At 52.9% G+C, this 25,852-nt stretch overlaps 1 protein-coding gene across 2 annotated transcripts in view; it reads right to left on the reverse strand.

The window, feature by feature from the left end:
* The window catches only part of TRAPPC10 (trafficking protein particle complex subunit 10), a 67,790-nt gene that overhangs the window by 17,713 nt on the left and 24,225 nt on the right, over positions 1-25,852 (reverse strand). The window contains exons 7-17 of one of the 2 annotated variants that reach the window (XM_040483792.1): positions 25,385-25,632; positions 15,400-15,546; positions 14,684-14,798; positions 13,583-13,659; positions 12,715-12,806; positions 10,713-10,853; positions 10,282-10,394; positions 5,801-6,315; positions 4,436-4,577; positions 3,251-3,409; positions 2,211-2,317 (exon numbers count right to left, since the gene is read on the reverse strand). In XM_040483792.1, coding sequence (XP_040339726.1) covers positions 2,211-2,317; positions 3,251-3,409; positions 4,436-4,577; positions 5,801-6,315; positions 10,282-10,394; positions 10,713-10,853; positions 12,715-12,806; positions 13,583-13,659; positions 14,684-14,798; positions 15,400-15,546; positions 25,385-25,632 — 1,856 coding nt within the window. Of the gene's footprint in view, positions 1-2,210; positions 2,441-3,250; positions 3,410-4,435; positions 4,578-5,800; positions 6,316-10,281; positions 10,395-10,712; positions 10,854-12,714; positions 12,807-13,582; positions 13,660-14,683; positions 14,799-15,399; positions 15,547-25,384; positions 25,633-25,852 lie in introns of both variants that reach the window. The other variant, XM_040483791.1, reaches the window with a different exon arrangement.

Consider the following 25,852-nt stretch of genomic DNA (forward strand, 5'->3'; position numbering starts at 1 on the left):
GTGTCTTTTGACCGGACACAGAGTGAGTTCGTTTAAAGTAATTAGTGACAGGCACGTGCCTGTTGCCATTTTTGTTGTTTTCTGTTTCTGTAGTTTCTCTCTGTTCCTTTCTTCTTTTCTCTTTGTGGTTTAATGACTCTGGTGGTATGCTTATGTTCCTTTATTTTTTGTGCATTTGCTACAGGTTTTTGCTTTGTGGCTACCACGTGGCTTACATGTGACAACTTGTATCTGTAACAATCTATTTTCAGTTAATACTGAAGTTTGATCCCATTCTAAAGCTCAACACTTTTATTCTTCCTCGCCCCCACATTTGATATTTTTGAGTCATGCTTTGTATCTTTTTATCTGTGTGTTCCTTAATGAGTTATTATAATGGTAGTTATTTTTACTACTTATTTTTACCTTCATGCTAACTTTGTAAGTGATTAACCCAGTACTTTTACTATATACTTACCTTTCCAGTGAGATTTATTCTCGCACATGTGTTCTCGTGAACACCCTTTCTTTTCAGCTTAAAGAATTCCCTGCAACAAGGCCGGGTTAGTGGTGATGAACCCCTTTAGCTTTTGTTTCTCTGGAGAGCCCTTTACCTCTCCTTCACTTCTGAGTCGTAACTTTGCCGGGGAGGGTATTCTTGGTTGGAGATTTTCCTTTCAGTGCTTTGAATGTATCGTGCCTCTGCCTCTGGCCTGAAAAGTTTCTGCCGAAAAGTCCGCCGACAGACTTAGCATCACGTACATGTACATGACAAGTGGTTTTCATCTTGCTGCTTTTAAGGTTCTCTCCTGGCTTTTACTTTTTGGTAGGTAATTATAAGGTGTCTTGGTGTGGGTCTCTCTGGGTTCTTCTTCCTTGAAACTCTCTGGGCTTCTTGGATCTAGATGCCTGTTTCCTTCCCCAGGTTAGGGAAGTTTTCAGCCATTGCTTCTTCAAGGAGATTTCTGACCCTTTCTCTCTCCTCCTCTGGAAGCCCCATGGTGCAAATGTCAGTCTACTTGATGTCTTACGAGCTCCTGACTGTCTTCACTTCTTTTCATTCTTTTGCTGCTCTCATTGACGGAGTTCCACTGACCTCGAGTGGCTGATCCTTTCTCCTGCTTCATCTGGTCTGTATTTCAGTGCAGCCGTTCTGTTGTTCACTCTGCGATTTCTCTTTGGTACGTTCTTGTATTTCCCATCTCTTTGTCGAGGTTTGGTGTCCAGCGGTTTTTGTCCTGTTTGGTGAGCGTCTTCGTGACGGTCGCTTTGAACTCCTTATCGGTAAACTGTCTCCGTTTCACTGAGATGCTTTTTCCTGAGGTTTTGTCTTGTTCTTTCCTGGGAGCATATTCCTGTTTGTCCATTTCGCTGGACTCTCCGAGTTGGTCCCTGTACCAACTGGGAACACCCGCCTCTCCCAGTCTGGAAGGAGCGGCCTCGTGTAGGAGATGAACCTCGTCATTCAGTCCCGTCCCAGCTTTCGGTTGTCACTCAGACCTTCGTGCTGTCCCAGCACCTGTTGTGTCTTTGATACCTCCCGCAGTGGAGGGTGTGCCAAGACTTGTCATTGTCCCAGAGCGGAGGGTCTCAGCACGCAAATTCAGGGTGACTGGAAGCCAGGCCCACCGGCAGCAGCTTTTTAAGGGGTGCATATACGTACAGTCCTGTGGGGCCATTAAAAACCCTCAGAAGTGACATCTGTGTTGCAAGACATGGACGTGCCCGAATGAGCACAACGGCAGCTACGCAGTCCTTGAGCTGAAGGACCGTGGATGTGGACCTAAGCCATGGATCTCTGAGATAACGGTCAATCGACATCAACATCAAAGCGTAAAATGATGGCGCTTCCTCCTGGCTAAGTCTGATGGGGCGTTTCAGTGGACAGAAATGGAAGCACACCAAGACACAGAACTCAGCCTAGCCTCTTCATCAAGACAAATGGACTACAGACCCAAACTTCCCTCCCCTAAGCAAACATTCTCTCTTACGATACACCGTCCTTCCCTCTTGAGTTGGTGTAGGAAACTCAGAGACTGTTTGTCTCTGTCCTTGCACGACGTACCCCTTATCTAAGAAGGGGTGATTCGAAGCTACACATGCTAAATCCAACGAGAGGCTGTGACATCAGGAAAGGGCAATCTGCCACTTCAACAGAAGCCCCCTCTTTCGCGCGAGTGCGGCAGGCAGAGGCTGCCTTCCCGAGCTGAGCGATTCCAGCCCCTCCTTACTTTGTGGTCTGTGGTAGCCATGCACTGGCCGGCTTTCTGTGTGTCCTTATGCTTCCTGTGGGACTCTGTCATCCCCAGCACGCTGCTCTCTCCTCCAGTTACTGGAGCTGAAGGTAAAGAGAGAACTTCCAGTTCAAATTCAATCATGTGGTACGCAGGAGCAGCGGGCAGACTGATGCTTGTGACCTTGTCAGACGACTGAACCCGGAGCAATGCATCAGAAGCCTTTTCTAGGAAAGACAGAAAGAGTCACTTCTAACACATTCCCTCCGCTGTTCCTTTCTCTACTAGTAGGTGATAGGCTCAGCAGTGAAGGTCCAGCCCAACTCCTGCTGCTGCTACGTGTGCAGAAGAGTGTACTAGAAAGGATTACGGTGGGAGGGCAGAGGCAGGAAAATCGGGAACAAACCCTCTAAGACAGTAATACTGTCTGGAAGCTGGCTGGCCGTGGGCCAGAGAACGGTCGCTGTGCTAAGTCTGAAAGCAGAAAAGGGACACTTCCCACAGGGCCCACCCACGGCCTACTGTGTGTTTCCCTGCATCACGTGCTCCCGCTCCGTCCCACCACCAGACCAACGCCTGCCCAGAAGGGGACCAGTGTCCTCTCTCCACACCTCCTGCCTGGGGACCGGGGGACACGGGACTTTTTTAGGGCTTCTGCCCAGTGCCTAAAAAGGCTGATTTGCTTTTGCTTTTTGGTGATGGGGGTGGGGGCGGGGAGGTAGGAGGAGACTGGAGGCTGACAGGGCATCATCTTGGAGCAGGGACCCCAGCCATGATACTGCATTACAAGTCCTTAGCAAGCTCAGCACCGCCTGGCCACCAAACATATGCACGGCTCTCAGTCCATCCCCCCCCCCCCCCCAAATATAATGTCCCATCCAGCGACAGGGTCCTAGCCCACCTACAGGCAGGCCATTGCCATGAGAGAGCTGCAGGGAGAAGTGGTCCTCAGACACCGCCTGAGCGCGGCCTGGACGACAGGCGCCTTACAGCCTCACACGGTAGGGTCCGCCTTCACCAGGTGACTGCCGCCTCACCTCTCGTGTTGGAGTAGATCACTGCTCTGTTCTCTGCGTGACACAGGATGAGCATGGCTTCCGCGTTGCTGAGCTGCAGGCTGTCCCCGTTTTTTACTGTATAATGGCCAGTGGTGACAGTGAACTTTACCTTCTGAGGGATACCAGCCAGAAGGCTATCTAAAGGGAAAAAGACAGCGATCAGTATCACAATCAGTGGACGGAAGGCCTACCGTGAGGTTAAAAGGATGCTCCGTTTCTCCTACTAAACCAGATGTGTTCCCTTTAGGTGCTCCATGATCCCCCCACGGCCCACCCCTCCACCCTCACTCTTCATCTCGGTGACGTGGGGTGCACGGTTGAGGGGGCCCTCGCTGGGAACAAGAGAACCTGAGACCCGTCAGTACCAAGGAGAGACCTGGGGATCACAGTGGCAACCACGTCTGTGAGGGTCTCGAAACTGATCTGCCAAAAAGGCAGCGAGAGAGAATCCGGTGAGGACACTAAAGACCAGACGTGGAATCGAATGTACTGCTGCTATTCAGAACCGCTTCTGGCTTCTTCGGGTTAGGTCTGGACCTTTGGGCAGAAGGTGCAGCCACTGCTTTCTCCCGGAAGGAAATGGAGGGCGGAGGTGGGCCGCGGTCTCTGTGAATCCCACCCCAGGACGGGCAGAAGGAAGAAGGCAAGAGGCGAGGAAGGGGGAGGAGGAAGAAACAGGTGAGAGGGGCGGGAAGGCGCAGGCAAGAACGGGAGTGAGGGCCATGGCCGGGAGCAGGGTATGAGCACCGCGACCATGGCGCTCAGAGCACTTGGGCCCTCGGGGCCACGGCGCTAGGTTCGTGTCAGCAGAGGCCCTCCGGTGGTGCCCTGGAACCGGCCGAGACGGCTCAGCACCCGAGGGCCTTCCCTGGAGGCCATGGGGGGCTTTTTTAAAAAAAAAAGAAAAGTAGGGAGTATGGAGAGATTAAATAGAAAAAATGCTTTCCTTGACTCTTCTTCCCAAATGGAAGAAATAAGCCAAGTAAATACGTCGTCTTCGGCCTAAACAGCTGAGAAATTCACTCCTCTGTGCTTTCAATTAAGCGCCACGTGGTCTTTGCGCCAGTTCCTCCTACTCTGAGGACTTAACAAAAGGGCAGTGGCTGCGGAGAGGGACCGGGGGACCCCTCGGGAAGGGCCCCGCCCAGCCCGGCGCCCACTCACCGGCCAGCGGCTCGACGCGCAGTTGCGGCTCCTGCGAGTACACGTCGTACTGCACCGGGGGGTACAGGTGAGGGAGGACGAAGCGCACCGGGCCCACCGAGGCGCACAGCTGCCGCAGCGTGTACGTTCCGGGCTCCCTGGCCTAGAGGCACAAGCGGGCGAGTCACCCCCACTCCTGTACTATCGATCTATGGATCTTCCGAGGGAGGGCTGTGCCGTCCTAGCGGCCCGTCCCCGCCCCGCCCTCCCCCCTCCGCCCTGCACTTCCAGGGCCAGCCGCGCAGGAGGTCGCTCGGGAGCGCCCTCCACCCCCGTCGAGGATTTCCTAAGTCACTGAGGCGTAACTTTGCCCTTCTGCTTCTAGTCCGTTATTTTCAATGGAACAAACTGGCGTTCTCTTCCGACAGGCGTTTAATGGAACATCCGGCATGAGATCGGAGCCCTGCTCTGGGCCTACACTAAGAACTCGTGACCAACAGCGAGCGGTACTTTGCGCTGGCCACGTCGTCAGTCCAGGAACTACAGGGCTCTCTGCCTGAGGGCAAGGTTTGGAAGAGAGGTCAGAGCCGCTAATTTGACAGCCGAGCAGCCAACAAAAGGAAACAAAGTTTAGTATGACAGCCACCTTCTTTGAAAGCACAGGCCAACAAATGGTATTTTTTAATACCAGCGAGAGCAAACAGAATTATCCACGTTAAGAACTTCTTTCACAATGTATCAACTGCCAGGTGCCTGGGTGGCTCAGGCAGTTAAGCATCAGACTCTTGATTTCGGCTCAGGTCACGATTCATGAGATCGAGCCCCACGTCCGGGCTCGCGGGTGGAGCCTGCTTGGGATTCTCTCTCTGCCCCTCCCCGGCCAGCATGCTTGCACCCTCTCTCTCAAAATAAACAAACAAACAAACAAACAAACAAACAAACATTTGTAAAAAAATGTATCAACTGCCATAAATCTGTTTAAGTATAAAAGAGTTTTTTGTTTTTTGTTTTTTTTTTTAATTTTTTTTTCAACGTTTATTTATTTTTTGGGACAGAGAGAGACAGAGCATGAACGGGGGAGGGGCAGAGAGAGAGGGAGACACAGAATCGGAAACAGGCTCCAGGCTCTGAGCCATCAGCCCAGAGCCCGACGCGGGGCTCGAACTCACAGACCGCGAGATCGTGACCTGGCTGAAGTCGGACGCTTAACCGACTGCGCCACCCAGGCGCGCCTAAAAGAGTTTTTAAAACGTCAGTCTATTTTTCTTTAAGGATACAAACAAAACCCAGGGTAGGGCACAGAGACGCCACCCTTCCAACAGCTGGGGTGAGCTCGACACCCTTCCCGACCTGTCTTTAAAGTCAGCTCCCCACCTCGACACGTACCTGCGTCCTGAACGCTATCCTATTGGCCCCCGGTTCCAGAGTCACACCGCTACATCTCAGCACATGGGCCCCGTCCTCCAGAGCCACACCGGAGGACGTTTCTAGGGAAGTGCTGCTCTCCTGCCTTCTCAGGAGCATGTGAACATTCTTGCATATAATCCCCGTTGTGTTCAAGGAATTGTCCGAAGGACTTCTCTCAAACATCTCATACAACTCCAGTGCGGGTAAGTTGTTCTGCGGTGCGGGGAGAGGCGAGGTCTCTGTCGGAAAGTTAATGGTCCCATTGGACGTCTTGTGCTTGGTCAGCCACTCGGCGGTCTTGCGGTAGTTGTTTTTGTCGATGCTGAAGTGGACGTTGATGGCGACCTGCTCCACGTGGACGGGCATGGGCATCTGGCTGCACAAGGTGATCTCCACGGACAGAACCCCCCCCACGTGGACCACGGCGTTGGAAGGGGTAAAGTGGAGGTCTCTCAGTTGTGCAAAACAGTGCAGAGGGAGTACTATTTTCTGACCTGTAAACGCACATCACCACGAGTTAGTCGCCAGGTCTCACCTTGGCTTGCCTGCAGGCGGCGGGGCCTCGGTCGCTACCGGGCACGAGAAGCAGGAAGCGACGCTATTCAGAGGGGACGGCGTAAACCCCCCGGCCCCGCGCCGTCTTCACACAGCTAAACGAGGTATTTGGTCAAAAGGGAAGCATAAACACATGCCCAGATAACTCCTGGAAGTCATAAAATGTGAAGAAATTAAGGTCTGTAAGCTCTGTTTTGGCAAACCTAAGAGAAAAACAGGTCAATTAACCCCTGAATTTCAAAACAGTATTTATAAATAGTCCAATTATTAGAATTGTTTCAAAGAACTCCACCGCTTTCCCACCTACATAAAGAAATTCTCAACAAAAAGAAATTCTCAAGTAAAGACGCCCACGTTCCCCCCCATATATCCGGAAATAAACCCAGGTGCCTGCCAGCCTATGAAACCAGCCAGTGGGGAGCCCTGTGTCCTGGACCCCCAGAGGGCAGCGAGGCCACAGCCTCCCAGTTACTAAGCGGGAGAACCCGCTGTACTCTCTGGCCTTCTTTCTGGTTTGCCAGAAAATGTACAAGGCTGCCAGACTGGTAAGTTTATTAAACACTAATCAACTTAAGGAAAGACTTGCGGAGATTAATGTTCTAAAAGCACTTGAGGGGCGGCGTGGGTGGCTCAGTCGGCCGAGTGTCTGGCTCTGAATTTTGGCTCAGGTCACGATCTCCTGGAACATGGGCTCCAGCCCCACATCGGGCTCCACGCTGACAGCGCAGCACGGATCCTGCTTAGGATTCTCTCTTCCTCTCTCTCTGCCCCTCCCCAGCTCTCATACATGTGCTCTCTTTCCCCCTTTTAACTATCAATTATAAATAAATAAACTTTAATTAAAAGGAAGGAAGGAGAGAAGGAAAGGCAGCACAAGTGGTCAATCACAGACTATCTCAGCCCTACAGAGACGTCGTCAAGGAACACTGGCAGGAGGTGTGCCTGTGCAGTCTCACATACGTGTCACATAAAGCAGACATGGCACATGGCTCTGCCAATGACCATTTGGGGCACGTTAAAGAATCTAAAAGGGGCGCCTGGGTGGCGCGGTCGGTTAAGCGTCCGACTTCGGCTCAGGCCATGATCGTATGGTTCCCGAGTTCGAGCCTCGGGGTTGGGCTCTGTGCCGACAGCTCGGAGCCCGGAGCCTGCTTCGGATTCTGTGTCTCCCTCTCTCTCTGCCCCTCCCCTGTTCATGCTCTGTCTCTCTCTGTCTCAAAAATAAACGTTAAAAAAAAAAAATTAAAAAAAAAAAAGAATCTAAAAAAACACAAACAAACCAATGCCATGTTGCTCCTGAGAAACCATCCAGATAGCTCAATTTGAGTGAAATGCACCCCAGCAATCAACAACCGTATATCTACCTACCTGAAGCCAAAATCTTTGGAAACACTGGCTTTCAAGTACTTAAAAACTGCTATAGACTGCACTGTGGTCAACCCCATCCTCTTTTTTAAGTGTATTTACTTTGAGAGTGACAGAGAGAGAGAGAGAGAGAGTGCATGCACATGAGCGGGGAAGGAGCAGAGAGAGAGGGAGAGAGAATCCGTGCTGTCAGTGAGAGCCTGACATGGGGCTCAATCCCACAAACTGTGAGATCGTGACCTGAGCTCAAGAGTCAGAAGCTTAACTGACTGAGCCCTCAGGGGTCCCACTGTGGTCCCCCTTTTTAAGTGGAAGTCCTAGCCCCCAGTACAATGGTATGTGGACATGGGCCCTTTAGGAGATGATGAGGTTTGGATGAGGTCATGAAGCGTTAGTGTCTTTATCAGGAGACAGTAGAGCGAGCGCTCCCCCTCTCTCGCCCTCCCCCCCACCCCTCTCCACCCTGCCCCTCCCACCCCACTTCTGTCTCTCCTGTTGCCACGTAAAGACACGTCAGGAAGACAAGCCTCATCAGAAACCAACCTTGCTGGCACCCTGACCTTGGACGTCCAGCCTCCAGAACTGCAAGAAACAATGTCTGTTGTTTAAGCATCTGGCGTGAGGCATTTTGCTATGGCAGTCTAAGTGGACTCAGGCAGTAACCATCTTAAATGAGCACTCTTCTTGAAAAACTAAACACGAGGAGCTAAATGTTACAATAAATTTAACCTCACCACACAGCACCACTTATGAAATGATCTGCTGAATCTCTGGCCTAAATCTAAGCCTTTCAGACCTACCTTCCTAGGTGATGCTCCCTTGAGCAAACACTCAGCAAATTCCACAAGGTGGGGAGCCTGTGAGACAATGGGCTCGATGCCTTTAAAAGGTCAGCATCTTACAACCCAGATGTCACACAGTGGACAAAGGGATAAACAGAGTGCGGTCCATCCATACAAGGACTACTTTCAGCCACGAAAAGGAAGGAAGCACCGACACGGGCTGCAACATGGATGAGTGCTAAAAACGTGACACGCAGGGACATGAGCTAGTCACAAAGGACCACGTGTGGTTGCTCCATTTACGTGAAATACTCAGAATGGGCATCTACAGAGATAGAAAGTGGATCAGTGGTTGCCAGGGGTGGGGGTAGGAGGAAGGCTGGGAGAAATAAGTATGAGGCTTCTTTTGGGGGAGACAAAAATGTTCTAGAATTCACTGTATGGCTATAGCCATGCGTATCTATGAAAATTCTACAAGCCACTGAATTGTACGCTGCAAATGGGTGAATTGTGTCTCCATAAAGCTGGTATATTAAAAACAGCATGTTAAAAAAAGGAAAAGAGATGGGAAGAACTGTTCTAAATTAAAAAAGAAGTGAGGCATCTGACGGCTCAGTTGGTTGAGCATCCAACTCGATTTTGGCTCGGGTCACGCGCTCACAATTGCGAGATCAAGCCCGTGTCGGGCTCTGCACGGACAGCGCGGAGCCGGCTTGAGATTCTCTCTCTCTCTGTCCCTCTCCCTGCTGACGCTTTCTCTCTCCCTCAAAAAATAAAAAAGTAAAAAGTAATTAAAAGAGAAGTGAGATATAACAATCAAATGCAATTTGTGATCCCTGACTGGACTCTACTAAAAATACTTTATAAAAACATTTCTTTTGCACCATTTAGGAAGATTTGAATATAGACCACTTAGTAGCTGAAGTCAGAACCTTGCTCTTTGGGTGGCTGGGGGTACCCTTGATTTCAGAAGGCCGCGCTAAGCAGTTTCAGGGTGAAGTGTGTCATGTGGTCTGGAGTCACTGCCAAGTTCAGCAGAAAGAAAGATACAGATACATGTTTGCCACATGGCAAAAGTTAACAGCTGCTGAATCTAGGTGGGTAGCCTGTGTTATACACTGTGTTATTTTTTTACTTTCCTACAGTATTTGAAAGTTTTCACAAGGAGAAGTTTTAAAAGTGAGTCTGACCAGGGCTGTCAGCTGGTCAAGTTGAGTATCTGTCAGAAAGAAATGACACAAATACCACGATTTCACTCATATGTGGAATTTAAGAAACAGAACAGGGGCGCCTGGGTGGCTCAGTCGGTTACACGTCTGACTCTTGATCTCGGATCAGGTCACGATCTCACGGTTCGTGGGTTCGAGCCCCACATCGGGCTCGGTGCTGACAGCGCGGAGCCTGCTTGGGCTTCTCTCTCCCCCTCTCTCTCTGCCCCTCCCCTGCTCATGCTCTCTCTCTTGCTCTCTCAAAATAAAAAGGAGGAAACAAAACGAACGAACGGAAAAGAGACAAAGACCTCTTAAATACAGAACACACTGGTGGTCGGCAGAAGGGAGGCGGGAGGGGCGGGGATGAAGAGCACACCTGTCGTGACGAGCACGAGCACGGAGTGCGCAGAGAACCGCTGAATCGCCACGCCCACACCCGAAACTACTAGAACGCCGTGCGCCAACTCTGCTTCAGCGCGAAGCGGGTTTTCAAAAGTGAGGTTCTTGAAAGCACCCCCCGCCCCTCCCCGCAAAGAGCGGGTCTGACCTGGGCTGTCCGTCTGTCGGCTGGCAAAGCTGAGTATCTCCCGGCAGAAGTGCTTCCGTTCGTCCTCAGTCAGGTGGTGATCGCTGGCCAAAAGGCTACTGGTCTGAAGGTAGCTGGAGGAGAGTCAAGGATCTGAGAAGAGGCCCCACTCCCCCAGCGGCACCGGCACCAGGGGCTCCCGGTCCCCAGAGCCTCCACGTGCAGCCCGGCGCGGAGTCTCCTCGGGGCCTACGTTATCAGGAGCTCCAGGACAGACGTGAGACGTGCCGACCAGGCCCCTAACTTACAGGCGGCCCGGTCCGTGAGCACGAGGCGGGCTTCTCCTCTCTTCGCCGTTGGGTGTCTGCCAAACGCTCACCGTGGGCCCCGCTGCTCGTACGGACAGAAAGCAAGTCTCCTATTTCGCGGGGAATATTAAACCCAAAGGATACTTTTCGGTCTGTCCAAGGTGTTTCTGACACTCGGCGAGTTGCTTCCTCGTGTGAGTGATGGGCAGCGCCCAGCCCTCAGCCAGGTAGTTCTTCAGTGCTCCCTGAAGGTACACTTCCGCCTTCTGTGGAGACTTTTTCCTCCTTGCAAACCAACACACAGAAGCTTTCGTCATGGTTCATGACAATCCCGCCCTGCCCGCCGCCCTCTGCACCGACCCTGTGCCGTCTGAGTCCCTCTCTGGCGCTCCCCACGGGAGCAGGACGCGTGGGAAGGCCAAGGGCGAGGCGAGGTGAAGGACTCATCCACGGGGACGCGGCTGGTTGGCCAGGAAGCGCTGACGCCCGTGTCCACCCGTGTCGGTGCCACAGCACCTGCTAAAGACGGGCACACGCAGAAGCGGTCCGTACAGCCCGACTGAGAGGGAGCTCGGACAGGCTCTGAAACTCGGGCAAACGGCCCTCGCCAGGCCTCAGAGATTTACAGAGAACCTGGAAGAATTTAAATAGCAACACACATCGCCCAAGAGGATCTTCCAGTCCCGGTTTAAACCTTCAAGATGTTTAGAGTAAAACAGGGCACAACTGAGGACAGCTTGCCAAAGCCTCGGTGACGACACGGACCCCCCCGTCCTTCCCTGGAGGGTCCGGGCTCTCCTGAGCTCGCTAGACAAAGGCCAGCGCGGAACAAGCACTCGTCCGCTCTAGGCACCCTTGGGAGACCTTCCAGTGTTGACTAGCCTACTCTCGAAGAAGTAAGGTTCTCAAATTCTCAAATCACATACATTTGTAAGCTATCAAACGACGCATGTTGGCATTCCTACGTCCCCGTGTTTCAAAGGGGTCAGAACCTTTAATACTTCTTCAGTTACTATCTCTAGCCAAAGATTCTCATGTTCTAGAGCAGGCAGTCTACAGGCCAGCGCCCAGCCCCTGGACACGGAGGCCAGCGGCCCCCCAGCGAGCCTGCGGCAAGCGGGGGCCGGGAGCCAAGCCTCTGGGCGGACCAGCGCCAGCCCGCTGGAGCTCCCAGCCTCGCCAGAGCCAGTGTCCAGGGGGGGCTCGGCTCACAGCATCCGAGGGGGCGGCCTCTTCGCTCCAACGACTAAAAACTCAGTCCTCCGATTTACTAGATGGAGGCTCAGGAGTGCCACACTCTAGCCCTGTCCTCAGGTGTGTGACTGGCTAGCGGCTACGAGCGCGTGTTCCCTCAGGACGATTTACGAAGCCCTCTGCGGCCACTTTAATCAGTGAAAGTAAGTTCTCTTTTCTGGTTTCGGCTAATAAAATTACTTGCTTAATGACAGATTTCAAGATAGCGTCTCAAACACACATTTAAGCAAACTTAACCGTCTCTTCCCTTAGGATTTACATCCCTCTCCAGGGCTCAAATAGCAAGCACACCGCCAGCTCCTCGAAGGGCCGATTTCATCAGCCATGTGAGAAATCCGCGGAGTCTTTTCGACTCCAAAGCTGGCGCTAGTCTGCACCAGGCACACCGCCCCTCAACCCGCCATGAGCACCCCACTCTCCTGGACGTTGACATCACTGACCTCGAGGCTGTCCATCTTCCCAGAAGACAACTGAGGTAACTAGGGAAAATGCTATATAACAAAATACTTACGAATCGGTATCCCAGTTTATGCCACTGGATATAGATTTGTAACCATTTCCTCATAACTCTTTCATTGAGTAAAGTTATTACATACCATAGATGTTACGTATACCATCTGCGTATATAGTTACGTTACACTAATTTAATTAAAGAAACACAAAGATCACAGAGAGATCACAAAGAAACACAGATATTAAGAGTAACAGGCTGAGGAATCTCTCCATTTGGTTTTTAGAAGAAACAGAAAAAAACACCTGATAAGGATTGGTTGACATATTCTACATTTTTCATTCTACACATTTATGTATGCTTCGTGTTAACCCCATACCTGACATTCTCAGTACGTGTGTGAAATGTCTGAAACTCAAAGAAAATTTCAAATTCAATTACATGTAAAACTCTGCCAGGTCCTTCCCAACAAACTTAGCAGACCGGAGCCTTCCGATGCTCGTGTGCATTTCGATGGCCGCGTGCGACAGATCCTGCGGGAAAGCAGAAATCCGCATGAGCCCGTAGTTGATCACTGGGCAACCCCCCACGGATCTGCCCAGCACTGAAGCGAAAGACTTCGCTGTTAACAACATCATTGTTTACTTTACGTCTATTGTCGTGCTGCGTTTTTATGTAATGTGTGATTTATGCAAAGTCATCAACTTGTACGTGAATTACGAAGCCTAATGATAAAAGAAATAGGAACTCAGCAGGCACAGAATATTTAACTCCTCAAAGTACTTCCCATATAGGGTAACATTTTTAGTATTTTTCTCACTTTCTGGACAATAGGGACAAAAACGCTCTATCAAATGCTCCCAAGTCACCTGCAAGTCAGGAGTCCGGCTGGCCCACCGAGCTCCTACCTACACTGCGCTTCCTACGGTCTCTCCAAATTGAAATCTTTTAAAATGAAGCACAATAGATTTGTTCAAGTCTACCGTATTTTCTGGTATGCACAAAACCATTCATTAGCCTCTCTTACAATTTCTATTGCATCGAACGCGCAGTATCACTCTGAACAAAATTATAAACATCCAAAGATGCTTTCATGCCTAATTATGGCACCATGGATACCAATGCACATTTAATGAACAGCAACTATCCTGGGTGTCACCCGTAGCTCCCTAGGGCACCCGCCAGGAAGTGGAGAAGGCCCACAAGGAGGAGGTCCCGAACACTATCCCATTCTCAGTCCGAAGGTCAACAGAGCCTTCTGGAGACAGCCTTGGGCCGTGGGTAGACAGGTATCATTTGTAATACTTACTAAGTAGTGTTTTTCAAAAGCTTCTACCGATGATAATGCTTCTTTGAGCTTCTTATAAGGACTCTGAGCTGTGTTGGCTTAAAAAGAAATAAGAGTCCTTATTTACCCTCAGTCCTTTTTCATCCTTATTCATCCACACCTGTGTGTAAGAATTCTGAGTGACTCTGAGCCTGGCAGTCCTAACTAACCAACCCGCATCGTCCTGAGCTCTCGAGGCCTCCCGCCCAGTCTGAGCCCGGCCACCCTGACCCCAGCAGGCCATCCTCTGCACACACGGGGTGACCGCCAGTCACTTACACAGAAGCCACTTGCATTCCTACACACATCCTCGGACCCGTCATGAGTCTACAGTCACCCTCAAATGCCACGGGGAGAGGCACTCACCTGCACCTGCTGCCTGTGGACCCACAAACAGCCGTGCCCCCCAGAACTCCATCCCTACTTCCGTGCTTGTCCAAGCAATACAGTCACGAAATAGTCTGGAACCCTTCACGTGGTGTTTCATTCTTGACTGAGACCAGAGTTTTTAATTCCGTCACTTCCACGACGATCGGAAGTGGTCTCACCCAAGTGGTCACCGTGGAATGTGAACACCGCACGGCCCGCCGGATACTTTCGGTCTGCCCGCGGGCCAGACCTCAGCAAGGCTTTGGCTAAATCACACTCTTACGTCTCGGTTCACACCTCCGAGAATCGGGAAGGCTCCTTTCAAAGGGCTTTATGACCTAGGAGTAGTTTACCGAGTAAAAGGGTTTCTCTGGCCATACTGTTAGGAAACTCGGTCCCCTGTTAATTCAGAGGGAGACTGGTGCATTTCGACTGGACACAGGCTGTAAAAAGTCATGATCCGCCCATTCAAGCCTATGAGAAACTCAGAAACGGTTTTTAAAATCCTTCCAATTTCTTACGCTATCTCTAACATTTCTTGACACTATTAAATGGTGAAACACTCTGTGTGTTAACCTGGTCAGCTAACAAGGGGCGCCATCTCCCAAATGGGAGCAATTACACCGCCAGAACGTGAACTAAATGTGGCAAGACGCAAGCGGCGTCTTCGTCAGTGCCCACCGTGCCAGTGCACAGACGCGCGTCCAGAAGTACCTGTTTCGGGCCGCTCAGCTCCCAGACCTGCCAGAAGGTCAACTGTCCTGTTGAGGTCCTCTGACTCGGGTCCTTTTTCCGACACAAGTCCGCACAGATAGCCCAAGGACCTTAGCTGTTGAGATAAACCCACCATCTTCCGTTATTTGCAGAAGTGATCAGCAGAGAATTTATGAATTTGAATGTGCAAGTTAAAATCCAACTAGATCCTAGAGGAAATTTAGCCTTCCTATCCAAATCATTCTCACCTGCATATAAACACGTATCTCACTGGGACCACCTCGGATTCACACCCGTGTGCAAGAATTCTGGGTGATTTCCGAGGCCGGCAGTCCTGAGCTTACGCCACTAACCGACCCACACCGTCCTGAGCCTCCCCAGGCCTCCCGCCCGGTCTGCGCCCAGCCACCCTGACGCCAGCAGGCCATCCTCTGCGCACACGCGGTGACCGTCAGTCACTTAAGCAGAAGCCACTTGCATCTCTACACGCTTCCGGCTTCACCCTTCTTCGTACCCCCTCCCCCAATTCCTGGCGTGGAACATCTTCAGCAGTCAGGGAGCCATCTGGCGCATCCCTGCTACCAGACACGCCCCGAAGTAACCAGAACGGCCCGTGCAGTGACCCAGCGGACGCTTCTCCCAACGGCTTCCTCCGCCCGTCCGCCCCAGGCGCACAGCCCACGAACAACGCCCACATCTGCATCTGGCACGGTTACCTTCTCGGTGGCATAGCTCCATAAGCCCACAGTGTGGGCAATGTTCGAGTCTATCTGTGCCCGGTCACAACAACCTTCTATCCTCTGCAGCACCTCCAGACAGCTCAGGAACACCCAGCAGTCCAGAGCGCCAGGCGGGACAGAGACCTGGAGGGTGTAAGTGTGGCCGTGAGGACAGCACCCAGGGAAGGCACCGGAACCCCCACGTCCTAGTGTGCCCCTTCAAGCGTGGCCCAAATAACGGGCCGCCATCTGCAAAACTCTCAGGGGAGAGAAGGGACGGAACAATAATCCCATCGGCTCGCTTATGGAGAGGGGAGGGGTGATCTACGTCCAAACACGGTATTTGGTTTTACATTTCCAACGACAGGAGAGACCGGGCAGGGATAGAACGTTCAATAATATATTCTGGAAAGATCATTAAGAAAAGAAGCCCACAAAAAGGGTGACTGTCAGCACTCACTCTAAGTCTGAAGAGGCCACATGACAAAGGGCAGAGGCCAGGACCTCAGATGAGCACTGGGCCCCATTTCAGAAAGATCATGCTCCATACGTGAGATGCAAACATCGAGTAGCTGTCAGGTGACACTCGGGAATTATACAACGTGGTAATCTTCTCAGGTGTCATTTATGTTTGTTAAAAAGAACTCTTGCTGCCTCGAGATACACAGCGAACGACTACCCACAATTAAAACATGATGTCTAAGATCTGCCTAAAAATAATGCAGGGGAAAGCGGGCAGGGACACGGATGAAACAAGAGAATGGTCGTCTGCTGCAGCTGGGGACGGGTCACCCAGAAGTTCATCACGTTATCCTCTCGACTGTTGTGTGTATTTGAGCCTCTCCATTAAAGGACCAGTAAGATAAATATTACATTACCACATACGCAAAAAACCATCAACTGCACAGAACCAATTCTGAGATGCACTTTTTCCCACACTTAAGCACCTCTGAAATAGGAATGTGTCTCCCACCAATGGCATCTTAACACATAAAGTTGACAGGACCGACCGTTTTCTTGACGGCACTAATGTCATGAGGGATCTTACATCTGGTATCCCAGTTTGCTGAGATATGTTAATACGAACTATTCAAAAATGGGAACGTCAGAGGTAATTCTACACCAGGTGACGAGGGAAGCTGCTAACGCTGACAAAAAGCCTCCTTCAACACACCCTGAGCACAAATAAAAGGACCTGGAACCAACTAGAAGGAGCCAGGGTGCCGTTTCATGGTCCTGTAAAAGCCAAATTGGCCCGTCTCTGCAAAATGAGATGAACCATTTAGATGTTTGAAGAGAAAACCTGGCAGAGACAACGGACCACACGCAGGGACGCGCAGAAGAACTGTCAGCAGGAGACAGCCCGGGAGCCTGATGGGGCACGTCCCTCCCTCCCCAGTCAAACCGGGGTGGGCTCTCAGTCAGCTGACTCAGCTCGGCGGGCCCTCCTGCGAACTAGGTGCCACATGTCCTGGGTACTGTCACCTTCCAAGACCCTGCGACCACAGGCAGCCATTCTGTGGAAACTTCTGCTGAACGCCACCTCTCCTCAGGCACACGCTGGTTACTTGCCCGCGAGAATAAAGGGCACGTATCAAGGCTGTGCACAGTGCTTCTGATTCGGATGAACCCAGAGAGGGAAAGGGAAACCCCAGTCGTCACAGCAGGCAGCTGCCGCAGGGAAGAGCACAGGGAGAGCCTTGGGAGGGGAGCACCTGAAGGGACCATGGCGGGGAGCACTGAGAGGGGCTGCTAAAGAGGGCACTGACAGGGCCGTGTGGGGGGAGCACCAGGAGGGGCCATACAGGGAGCACCGGGAGGGGCTGCAGGGAGGAGCACTAGGGGGGACCATGGCAGGGGACCCCACAGTGAGGGGTGCAGGGGGGAGCTCTGAGAGAGAACACGTGGGCAGGGGAGCACCGAGAAGGGCTGCAGGGAGCAGGGGGAGCACTAGGAGGGGACATGGGGCAATGGACACTGAGAAGAGCCAGGTGTGGGCTGGCAGGTTTCCGGGATCGGAGCACTTGCTGGGAGGAGCGAAAGTGGCCAAGAACCTGAGAGTGAGGCACCCAGAGGGCACCCGTGTGCACGTGCAGACCCTAAAGAGGCACACGCCACGATATGAAGGTTTTAGTTCACGGAAAGACCGTGGAATAGGTATGTTCCTGGCATCTTTCTTTTCTGCAAGGAGCAAGCCCTCTGGAAAGCAGCGTGTAAGAGAAAGCAGCAGGGTCAGTGAGCGGCAGCTTTTCTGGGGGTAAACAGGGCAGCACTCGTGGCCGCCACCGGCCGCTGCTGGAGCTTCGACTTGCGCCGCGGCGGAGGCCAGAGCCAGCAGAGCGACCCAGCCGGCAGGTGCCGCACAGGAACCAAGGGGAGGCGCTCTACTACCCAGACCCGGCGCTTGTTCCGGGACCGGAACGGGTGCCCCCCAGCCGGTCCCTCCCCTGGCTCCCGCAGGTCCGCTCGGTAACCTCAGCGTTCTCACGGGCTCCCTTCGCAGAGGTGACCGCAGCTCCTGGCACTTCCCGGAACACACCCTCTTCCGTGGAAGCTCCTCCTGGGGGACACGTGCGTGTTAATCGGCACGGCCCGCGGCACCTCACAGCACCCCCTGATCTCGGGCTTCGAGGTGCACCGGCCTCTCGCCCTGCTACTTACGTGTGTCCGTCCGTCTTGGCTCCCAAGCAAATCCCAACTAAACACCCCAAAGGGACCAGCGACCCTCTGCATGCTTCTCAACACATCTCCGGGCCTGAAACACCCCAAAGGGACCAGCGACCCTCTGCATGCTTCTCAACACATCGCCGGGCCTGACAGAGCTGGGCTCCGGCAGCCAGGACTTCAGAAGTGGCTCATCTAAGACTTCCAGAAACACTCGTGAAACAAACTTCGCTTAAAGTATAATCGTAGCCATACTTTCCTCATTGCTTTAAAAAACTAAGTTACAAACACATACGGGGAGATGTGTGAAGGATACAAATCCTAAGTTTAGAGCTCCGTGAAGTTGTACAAATATAAGCAGCACTCAAATCGAGAACTGACCACTTGCGTTACCTTAGAAAGTCCCCTCGAGGCCCTCTTCCCGGTCAACACCCACCCCAAGAGGAACCCCTTTCCGTCCTCTGTCGCCACCGGTGACTTCTGCCTGATTGCTGCCCTTCCCATGAGCGGAATCACATGGAACAGACGGAACAGTGCAATCCCACCTTGCCAGGCTTGTCAGAGGCCTGTTCCTACCGCTGGGCCGTACGCCTTCCTACGGATCCGCCGCAACGTATGCGTCCATCCACCTGTCCACAGGCCTTTGGGTGGTTTCCGGGGTTTGGCTACTATGGGCAAAACTCTTGGTAGTGCTGCCCGCCTCTCTAGGGGAGCAACCTTCTCAGACTCGGGAGACCCCCAAGCCCCGGAGCCAATCCACACGGGAGGAGAAGGTGGGCAGCATCAGGTGCCCCTCTCCTGCAGGGATCCCTGCGGCATCAGGGCAAGGAGGAGAGATCAACACCGGGTCTCTCGGGATGCCTCACGGCTCACGGGAGCCACGGTCTCTGGTAACAGCTGCACGGGTACAGCAAGGGGCGGTTACAAGAGCCGCCATCAAGGGGGGCTGAGAACACGGGCTCCCCATCAGACGTCTGTCATCTCCCAGTCCAGGCGACTGGTGACCCGGTCCTAAGCCAGGCTGTCTGGAACACAACTGCACCAGCTCCATCCGTTTCCAGGGAACCCAAGCCAGGACGTCAGCCAAGGTCAGACCCTCCTGATAGTTCACAAGCTCCTACTGTCTTTCGGCGGGACTCATTTTTCTTGGCACGTATCTAGGAATCTGGGATTGCTGAGTCCACGGACAGGCGTGGGTTGCAGCTTGAGCAGACAGTGACAAAAAGTTTTCCAAAGCGGCTGGACACATTCGCACTTGTATCAGCACGTGCGAGTTCCGATTTTTGTCTGGTGTCGTCAGTCTTTTCTAAACGTTCTTTCTGTCCACTGTGGTACAGCTTGAGAATTGTTCCAAAGTCCCACGAACTCTGGGAAAGAGGGCTTGTTTACAGCCATGGCAACAAGTCTCCACGAGATCCAGTTCTAAACCCACTCAAACAACCCCGCTCGCCTCTGCAGGCCGGTCTGGGTGTGGCGGCCCCTGTGGGACACACGTGGGTCAACAAACACTCGAGTGTGCCACGGGACTCACCCAGGTGGCGACAGTCCCCCGAAACCCACAGCCCCCCAACCCCACGCTGCCCAAACCCAGCAAAGATGAGCCTCTCCTCTGCTGAAGGCAAGCCTGCCACAGCTCTTTGTGTCACTTGGAACCGGGCGGTGGGCTTAGCAGCTCTTGACAAGGATGGAACAAGAAGGATGCTGACCACCTGTCCACAGACTTCTGGGCCTTCTGGAGAACCTCTTTTGTAAACAACAGACTTTTAAAACTGATTTCTTAATACAGGTGTCACCCACTATCCGCAGGCACAGCGCTCCCATGAAGCCTTCAGCAAGTCCTAAACGGCATAAAGTGAACATGCAGTTACCCCTAATTTATGTGGAAAAGTTTTCGAGCGTTTCCAGACCCCAAAACCACCTCTTAGGCTCTTCTGCTCCCCAAGACCCGTTTTGCTAACGTGCACAAAATCGGTCACGATCAAGCCCAGCGCTCAGGGACAAGGCTCAGAGCTGCGGCGGCTGGAGGCTGTGGAACTGCGTGCAGGTCCCGGGGCCGCGCAAGTGCACGCCGCCTCGGCTACGGCACCTGTCCACGGAGGGGCCCCGCGGAGCGCCTGGAGCAGCACACACTCAACGACCCGGAGCTACACCCCTCAGCTCCACCTCTGCTTCTGCCCTCTGCTGAGCCCGAACCTCGGGGTGCCAATCCTAGGGGCCAGCCTGGAAGGCACGCCTTTTCTGTTCCATCCAGTTTAATGTGGAAGCTTCTAGCACACGTGGCCCCCGCTCGCAAACCAGCAGACTGGCCATGACTGGCCTCTTGTGCATGGCTCCGGCCAGTCTCTAGACCAGGTCACTCTTCTGGGATCCCGAGCCTTCCTGGCCTACCCTGTGAACATAATCAGAACCGAACCCAACAAAAGACAAATCGGTACTGAGGGGGACACGTTTTTATTTACTTTATTATTATTTTTTAATGCATAACTTTTCTTTCAACGTTTATTTTTTGAAAGAGAGAGAGAGACAGAGAGAAAAAGCGTGAGCAGGGGAGGGCAGAGAGAGAGGAAGACACAGAATCCGAAGCAGGCTCCAGGCTCTGAGCTGTCAGCATGGAGCCCTGGATGGCTCGAACCCATGTACCCTGAGATCCCGACTTGAGCCAAAATCAGACGCTTCACCGACTGAGCCATCCAGGCACCCCGTGGAGGACACGTTTTTAAAAAAATCATTTGGATGGGGCGCCTGGGTGGCGCAGTCGGTTAAGCGTCCGACTTCAGCCAGGTCACGATCTCGCGGTCCGGGAGTTCGAGCCCCGCGTCAGGCTCTGGGCTGATGGCTCGGAGCCTGGAGCCTGTTTCCGATTCTGTGTCTCCCTCTCTCTCTGCCCCTCCCCCGTTCATGCTCTGTCTCTCTCTGTCCCAAAAATAAATAAAAACGTTGGGAAAAAAAAAAAAATCATTTGGGCAGTCATTGTAACAAATGTATAACGGCCTTCTAGAAAATATCTTCCTTATATTCTCACTTATAATTTGGTAAACACTAAAATATCTGCACGTTATTACTTTTTTTCTTACCAAAAATGCAGGGAAATAGGAACTGCTCTGTTAACTGAAAAATGAGAGGATCTTTCTGGAAGGCAGTTCTACAATGCACACTAAAAGCTGTAAAAACACGTGTCCTTGAAAGGGCAAGTCCACTTGCATGAATACATCATGTAAAGATAAATGGATGAGAATACACACTGACACAATTGCAAATAATTCTGAGCAATTCAAATGTTCAAAATAGGACTGATTAAACAACTCCATTCCTCTGTAGACAGAAAGGCCGTAGATTGGAAAGGAAACCTCCTGCCATCAGGACACGCGGTGACATTTTCTTCTGTATGTTTATCTTTACCTTCCAAATTTATATAGAGAACATATTCAACTTTTGGTAAACGGAGAGAAAATCTTTTTCAATGTTGTACAAAAAAAAGAGAAACCCTGTGAAAGCGTCATCTGAACTCGCGCAGCACTGGCATACTTTAGGGATGCTCCCTCTCGATCCCTCAAGAGCACACAGGGCAGGCCCAATCCCCAGCTGTACACATTTGGAATGAGAGCTGGCCCAGGCTCTTCACCGGCACCCGTGATGTGGGACGCCAGGTCCCATGACAGAGGTGGGGGCTTGCTCCCACGGCATCTGGCCACCGCACGGCCTCCGACTCTCAAAGAAGATACTTTACATCAATGGCTAAAATCAACCAGGCGGTTGTTACGAGGACATGTTTTACGAATCACAAAGGCAAACATACTAGCGTCTTCTGCTAAAGAAATGTCATAATTGGAAATGCACCAACAGGCTGTAACGCTTAGGCTTAACAGACTTCACAAAAGCGGCCTAACCCAAAAGAACCGCGCACGGGCCCAGCCGGCAAGCTGGCCGGGTCCCCGGCCTCTCCCTCCGCACACGGCACCATCGCAAGCCCCCTCGGCTGGGGTCAGAGCCACAGCTCCGCACTGGCCACTGACACGGATGCGAGAAACACCCCACCAAAAAGCTATCCCAGACACCGGGAACTGAGTCTATTTTTTAGAGTAGAATTAAATGTACAGAAAACGTAAATAATTTGGGGGTCTTTGGGATTTTGAAAGTTTCTACAAAAACTTAAAAGAAACCCTAAGAGTAAACTTTTCTAGGTAACTGCCAACGGAAAAACTGTTACTCGGGACCTAACAGTGTTCTCCCTCACCCAAAACCAACCTACAGAGAGAGGCTGAGATGACAAGTTGTGTCCGAAGGGCTGACACACGCAGGCGCTGCGGCTCTGCTCCCTGGATGTGCGTCACCTCTTGAGTCCTCACCACCCGAATGGCAGCTACGGGTCTGCCTCCATCTCACAGGTGGAAAAGGGGAGCTCTGAGGGGTAAGTGAGTCAAGGTCTCCAGCGGGGAGGGGTAGGTGGGGTCCAAGCACAGACAGTCTGGCTCCAGAGCCCCCCCTCCCAGCCTATGCTAGACTGTCTTCCCCAAAGCCGACCCTCACAAGGACACCTGATGACGAGATTATGGCCAAATTGCTGGGACAGGACAGGGGACAAAGGGAAGCTCCCAGCGGACAGCTACAAGCGGACGGCTGACCACACGTGAGAGCAGGTGCTGTGTGAGGACTGCGCAGGCTCAGCTATGGGACGAGCGGAGTCGACAGAGGAGGTCGGCAGCTCTGGGCCCCACACGGTTTAACCGGCAGGCCACACTTCCAGGGCCCAGTTACTGTCCATGGCCCTCGTGCGCTGGGGACGCCAAGGGATGGCCCGGCACGCGGAGAAGAGGGAACGAGAAGGTGGGTCGCCAGCATGGAGAAAGGGAAAGCGGACAGTGGGGTGTGTGTCCCCACCCTGAATCCAGCTGTGGTCCACGCAGAGCAAGCAGGACACGGCAGAACCGGAGAGGTGCCAAGTGCAATCAACGTGATTGAAAGCGGGGGACGGCCTCCCCCGGAGGAAGGGTCGATGACGATGACCACTTTACTCAGGAAAGAAGGGAGCGGAAACATTACAACAAGGGATGTGAAGTGCACAACACGACACCAAGCGTGTGCCAAGCCCTCGGGGCACCTGCACGGGGAGGACGAGAGCCTGCAGAATCCTACCGCTTCCGGCTGACTTGCCAACCCCGAGCCAGGAGCGGCTCCGAACAGAGCCCAAGCCACCTGCTGCTCACGTGCCTCTTTCCAGCCGGAAGGGCGCCCCATTTCTGCGTACTCCTGCCACGGCCAGAAGTATCACAGCGCTCGGGAGACGAGCTGGGATGGGCGGCAGGGCCACGGAAGAGCGGGCCACCGTGCACGTCCCCATGCAGCCCGCTGGCCCCATTTGGTGTGTCGGGACAAGAAGGGATCCGTGGTGGGACCAGGACACCTGGGAGCCGGCATCTGAGGAAATGGTCCCCCCATGCCTACCCTGTGCTGGTGTCCCCGGGCAGGCCTCCCAGATCCGGGGAGCTGTACTTAACGCTTCCGCAGGCTCCCCTGCCCTCCAGCTTCCAGAAGGTGTAAGGACGGGGCCGCAGGGGCCCGGCTCCCTCCCTGCAGGGCCAGCAGCCCTCACCACTCTCCCAGTGTCTCCTCTCCCGCCAGACTGGCCGTGCCGGGACCAGTCAATTTCCTAAGGCGAGAGAAAGCCTCTCGGACAGATTCTTAAATCCTTCGGTTTGTGACAGGAGGGGGACCAGCACTAGAGACTGGCTGCACCACCCTCCGCGGTTTCCCACCCGTGCGCTGTGCCGTAGACAGTGCTTCCTAATAACCCTCCTGGGGTCATCGCTTTGAAGGTACTGAGCGTGAACTGCGTGGCCTCTCCCACACACCCTGCTTCCCCCCCCCCCCGTCCGCTAAAGGTGACAAAATCTCGGAATCAGGTGAAGTATCTAGGCACACGAACACAGACAGCCCTGTCCAATTAATGAACGGTTACCTCACGGCCCCCTGGTCTGTACGGTCAGATCGGAGAGGCCAAAGCAGATCACCCAAGTCTATGTGGTTAGATGAAGCCGAAAGAGTATCATTTCAAGGTGGAAAATGCTATTTCCCTCATTTGCTCGATTAGGTATCTAGGCAAGAAAAATAATTTGATACAAATTCTTACATTCCTGAGTTTGTAGCTCAGCTAGGCTAAGCATTTCTCCTTTAGAAATCAACTAAAATAATTTCATTTGGGTAAAAAAACATTGTTTAAATTAAGATTATTCAAACTAAGTGTTAAGGCTATTACTTAGCATTCTAGGATACACAGGATCCAAGTCACCGTATCACGAAAGACACTCCACCATGGTTCGGCTCATGCAGTACAATTATATGCCAGGACCTCTTATAACTGCGGCCCTCGACACGCTGGCAGGGGTGTGACAGAAAGAACGCGAGTCTGGCGTGGAGGGTCTGATGCTGAGACTGGTTGTGTTACTGGGTAAGTCTAACCATTTCCAGGCCCACTTTCCTCATTTGTAAGATGCAGTTCGAACACTCACTTAGTTCTTAACCGGGGAACGGGGTGGGGTGGGGTGGGGTGGGGGTGTCTACGAATCCTCTGAAATTGTGTGCAAGATTCTGTATGTGCATGTGTGCCTTTTTCCGGGTAAAGAAACAAAAAAGGTGAAGACCCCCCCCACCCCCCACGAGACCGTCAATAAAGTTCCCTTTACTTCACTGCAACGTGTCTGGGTCCGTGGGCCGTGGGCGAGCACAGCGGGCCTGGAGGGAGGCCATCCTTCAAGGCAAACGCCTCACTAGTGACGCACAGCGTCAAGCCTCACTGCCTGGTCTCCCCCACTCACCCGCACATGCGCATGCGCATTCACGACGTACGTGGCCAAGACACCGTGCTGCTGACGCACGTGGCACAGCCGGTGTGCGTCCCTCATGGTGCTACCCGTGTGTTCACGTGCAAGACAAAAAGACGGTCCTGCAGTAAGACGGAGGTCCACCTACAAAACCTAACACTGCGTGTCCGCCAGGTGAGCTCTCCTTCTCAGGGAAGGCCAGCCCGCCCCCTCCGACCCCCGGCCCTGACCCCCAGAATAAGCCAAAGGCACCTGAAAAACTTATATGAAGAAACACCTTGCTTCGGGCCACACGAACTCCACCGCGTTGAGAGCGGAAATGACACTTTTGAACGGTTAATTCACGTAAAGGGGAATAAACGGTACACTAAAAATTAAGAACGTTCAGAAAAAAAGAAAACTCTTCCGTCAGGCACCAACGGTTCGATGCCTGGGGTTGGGGCTCGGAGTCCTGTGTTTGAACAATGAGGCAGCGGGGAAACGGGGAACAGGGGACTCACTTCCAGGAGCTTCAGCTCCTGCACGCAGCCGTGCAGCAGCTCCAGGGCGCGCTGGGCCACCTCCCACGGCCTCTGCAGGAAGAGGAGCAAGGTGCACTGGCGAGAGAACAGGTAACTGCGCAGGTCCAACAGGGTGGCTTCCTGCCTCTGTATCAACTCCCGCTTCTCCATGTCTATGGGCTTTCGGAGGATCAGTCCGTTCCAGCTCTTCACCGGCTGGCAGAAAAAAGTCAGCCAGTTGGCACCATCTAAACAGACACACATCATGAAAGGCGCTGACGACACATTACTTCACCTCACCGAGGTTCTCGCTCGGGGCTGCGGGACCCCGGGTACCGACGGGCAGCTGAACAACCGGTCGCCCCCTCACCACCGGTCCGCCCCCTCAGCGTTGGCACGGAACCAGTCTAGAGACGTGCGGACCGGGTAGTGACGGCCCGCGGCCCGCCCGGTACTCGGCAACTGATG

The sequence above is a fragment of the Herpailurus yagouaroundi genome, unplaced genomic scaffold, assembly GCF_014898765.1.
Source record: "Herpailurus yagouaroundi ecotype Mexico unplaced genomic scaffold, PumYag 162, whole genome shotgun sequence".
In the NCBI taxonomy this organism is placed as follows: domain Eukaryota; kingdom Metazoa; phylum Chordata; class Mammalia; order Carnivora; family Felidae; genus Herpailurus; species Herpailurus yagouaroundi.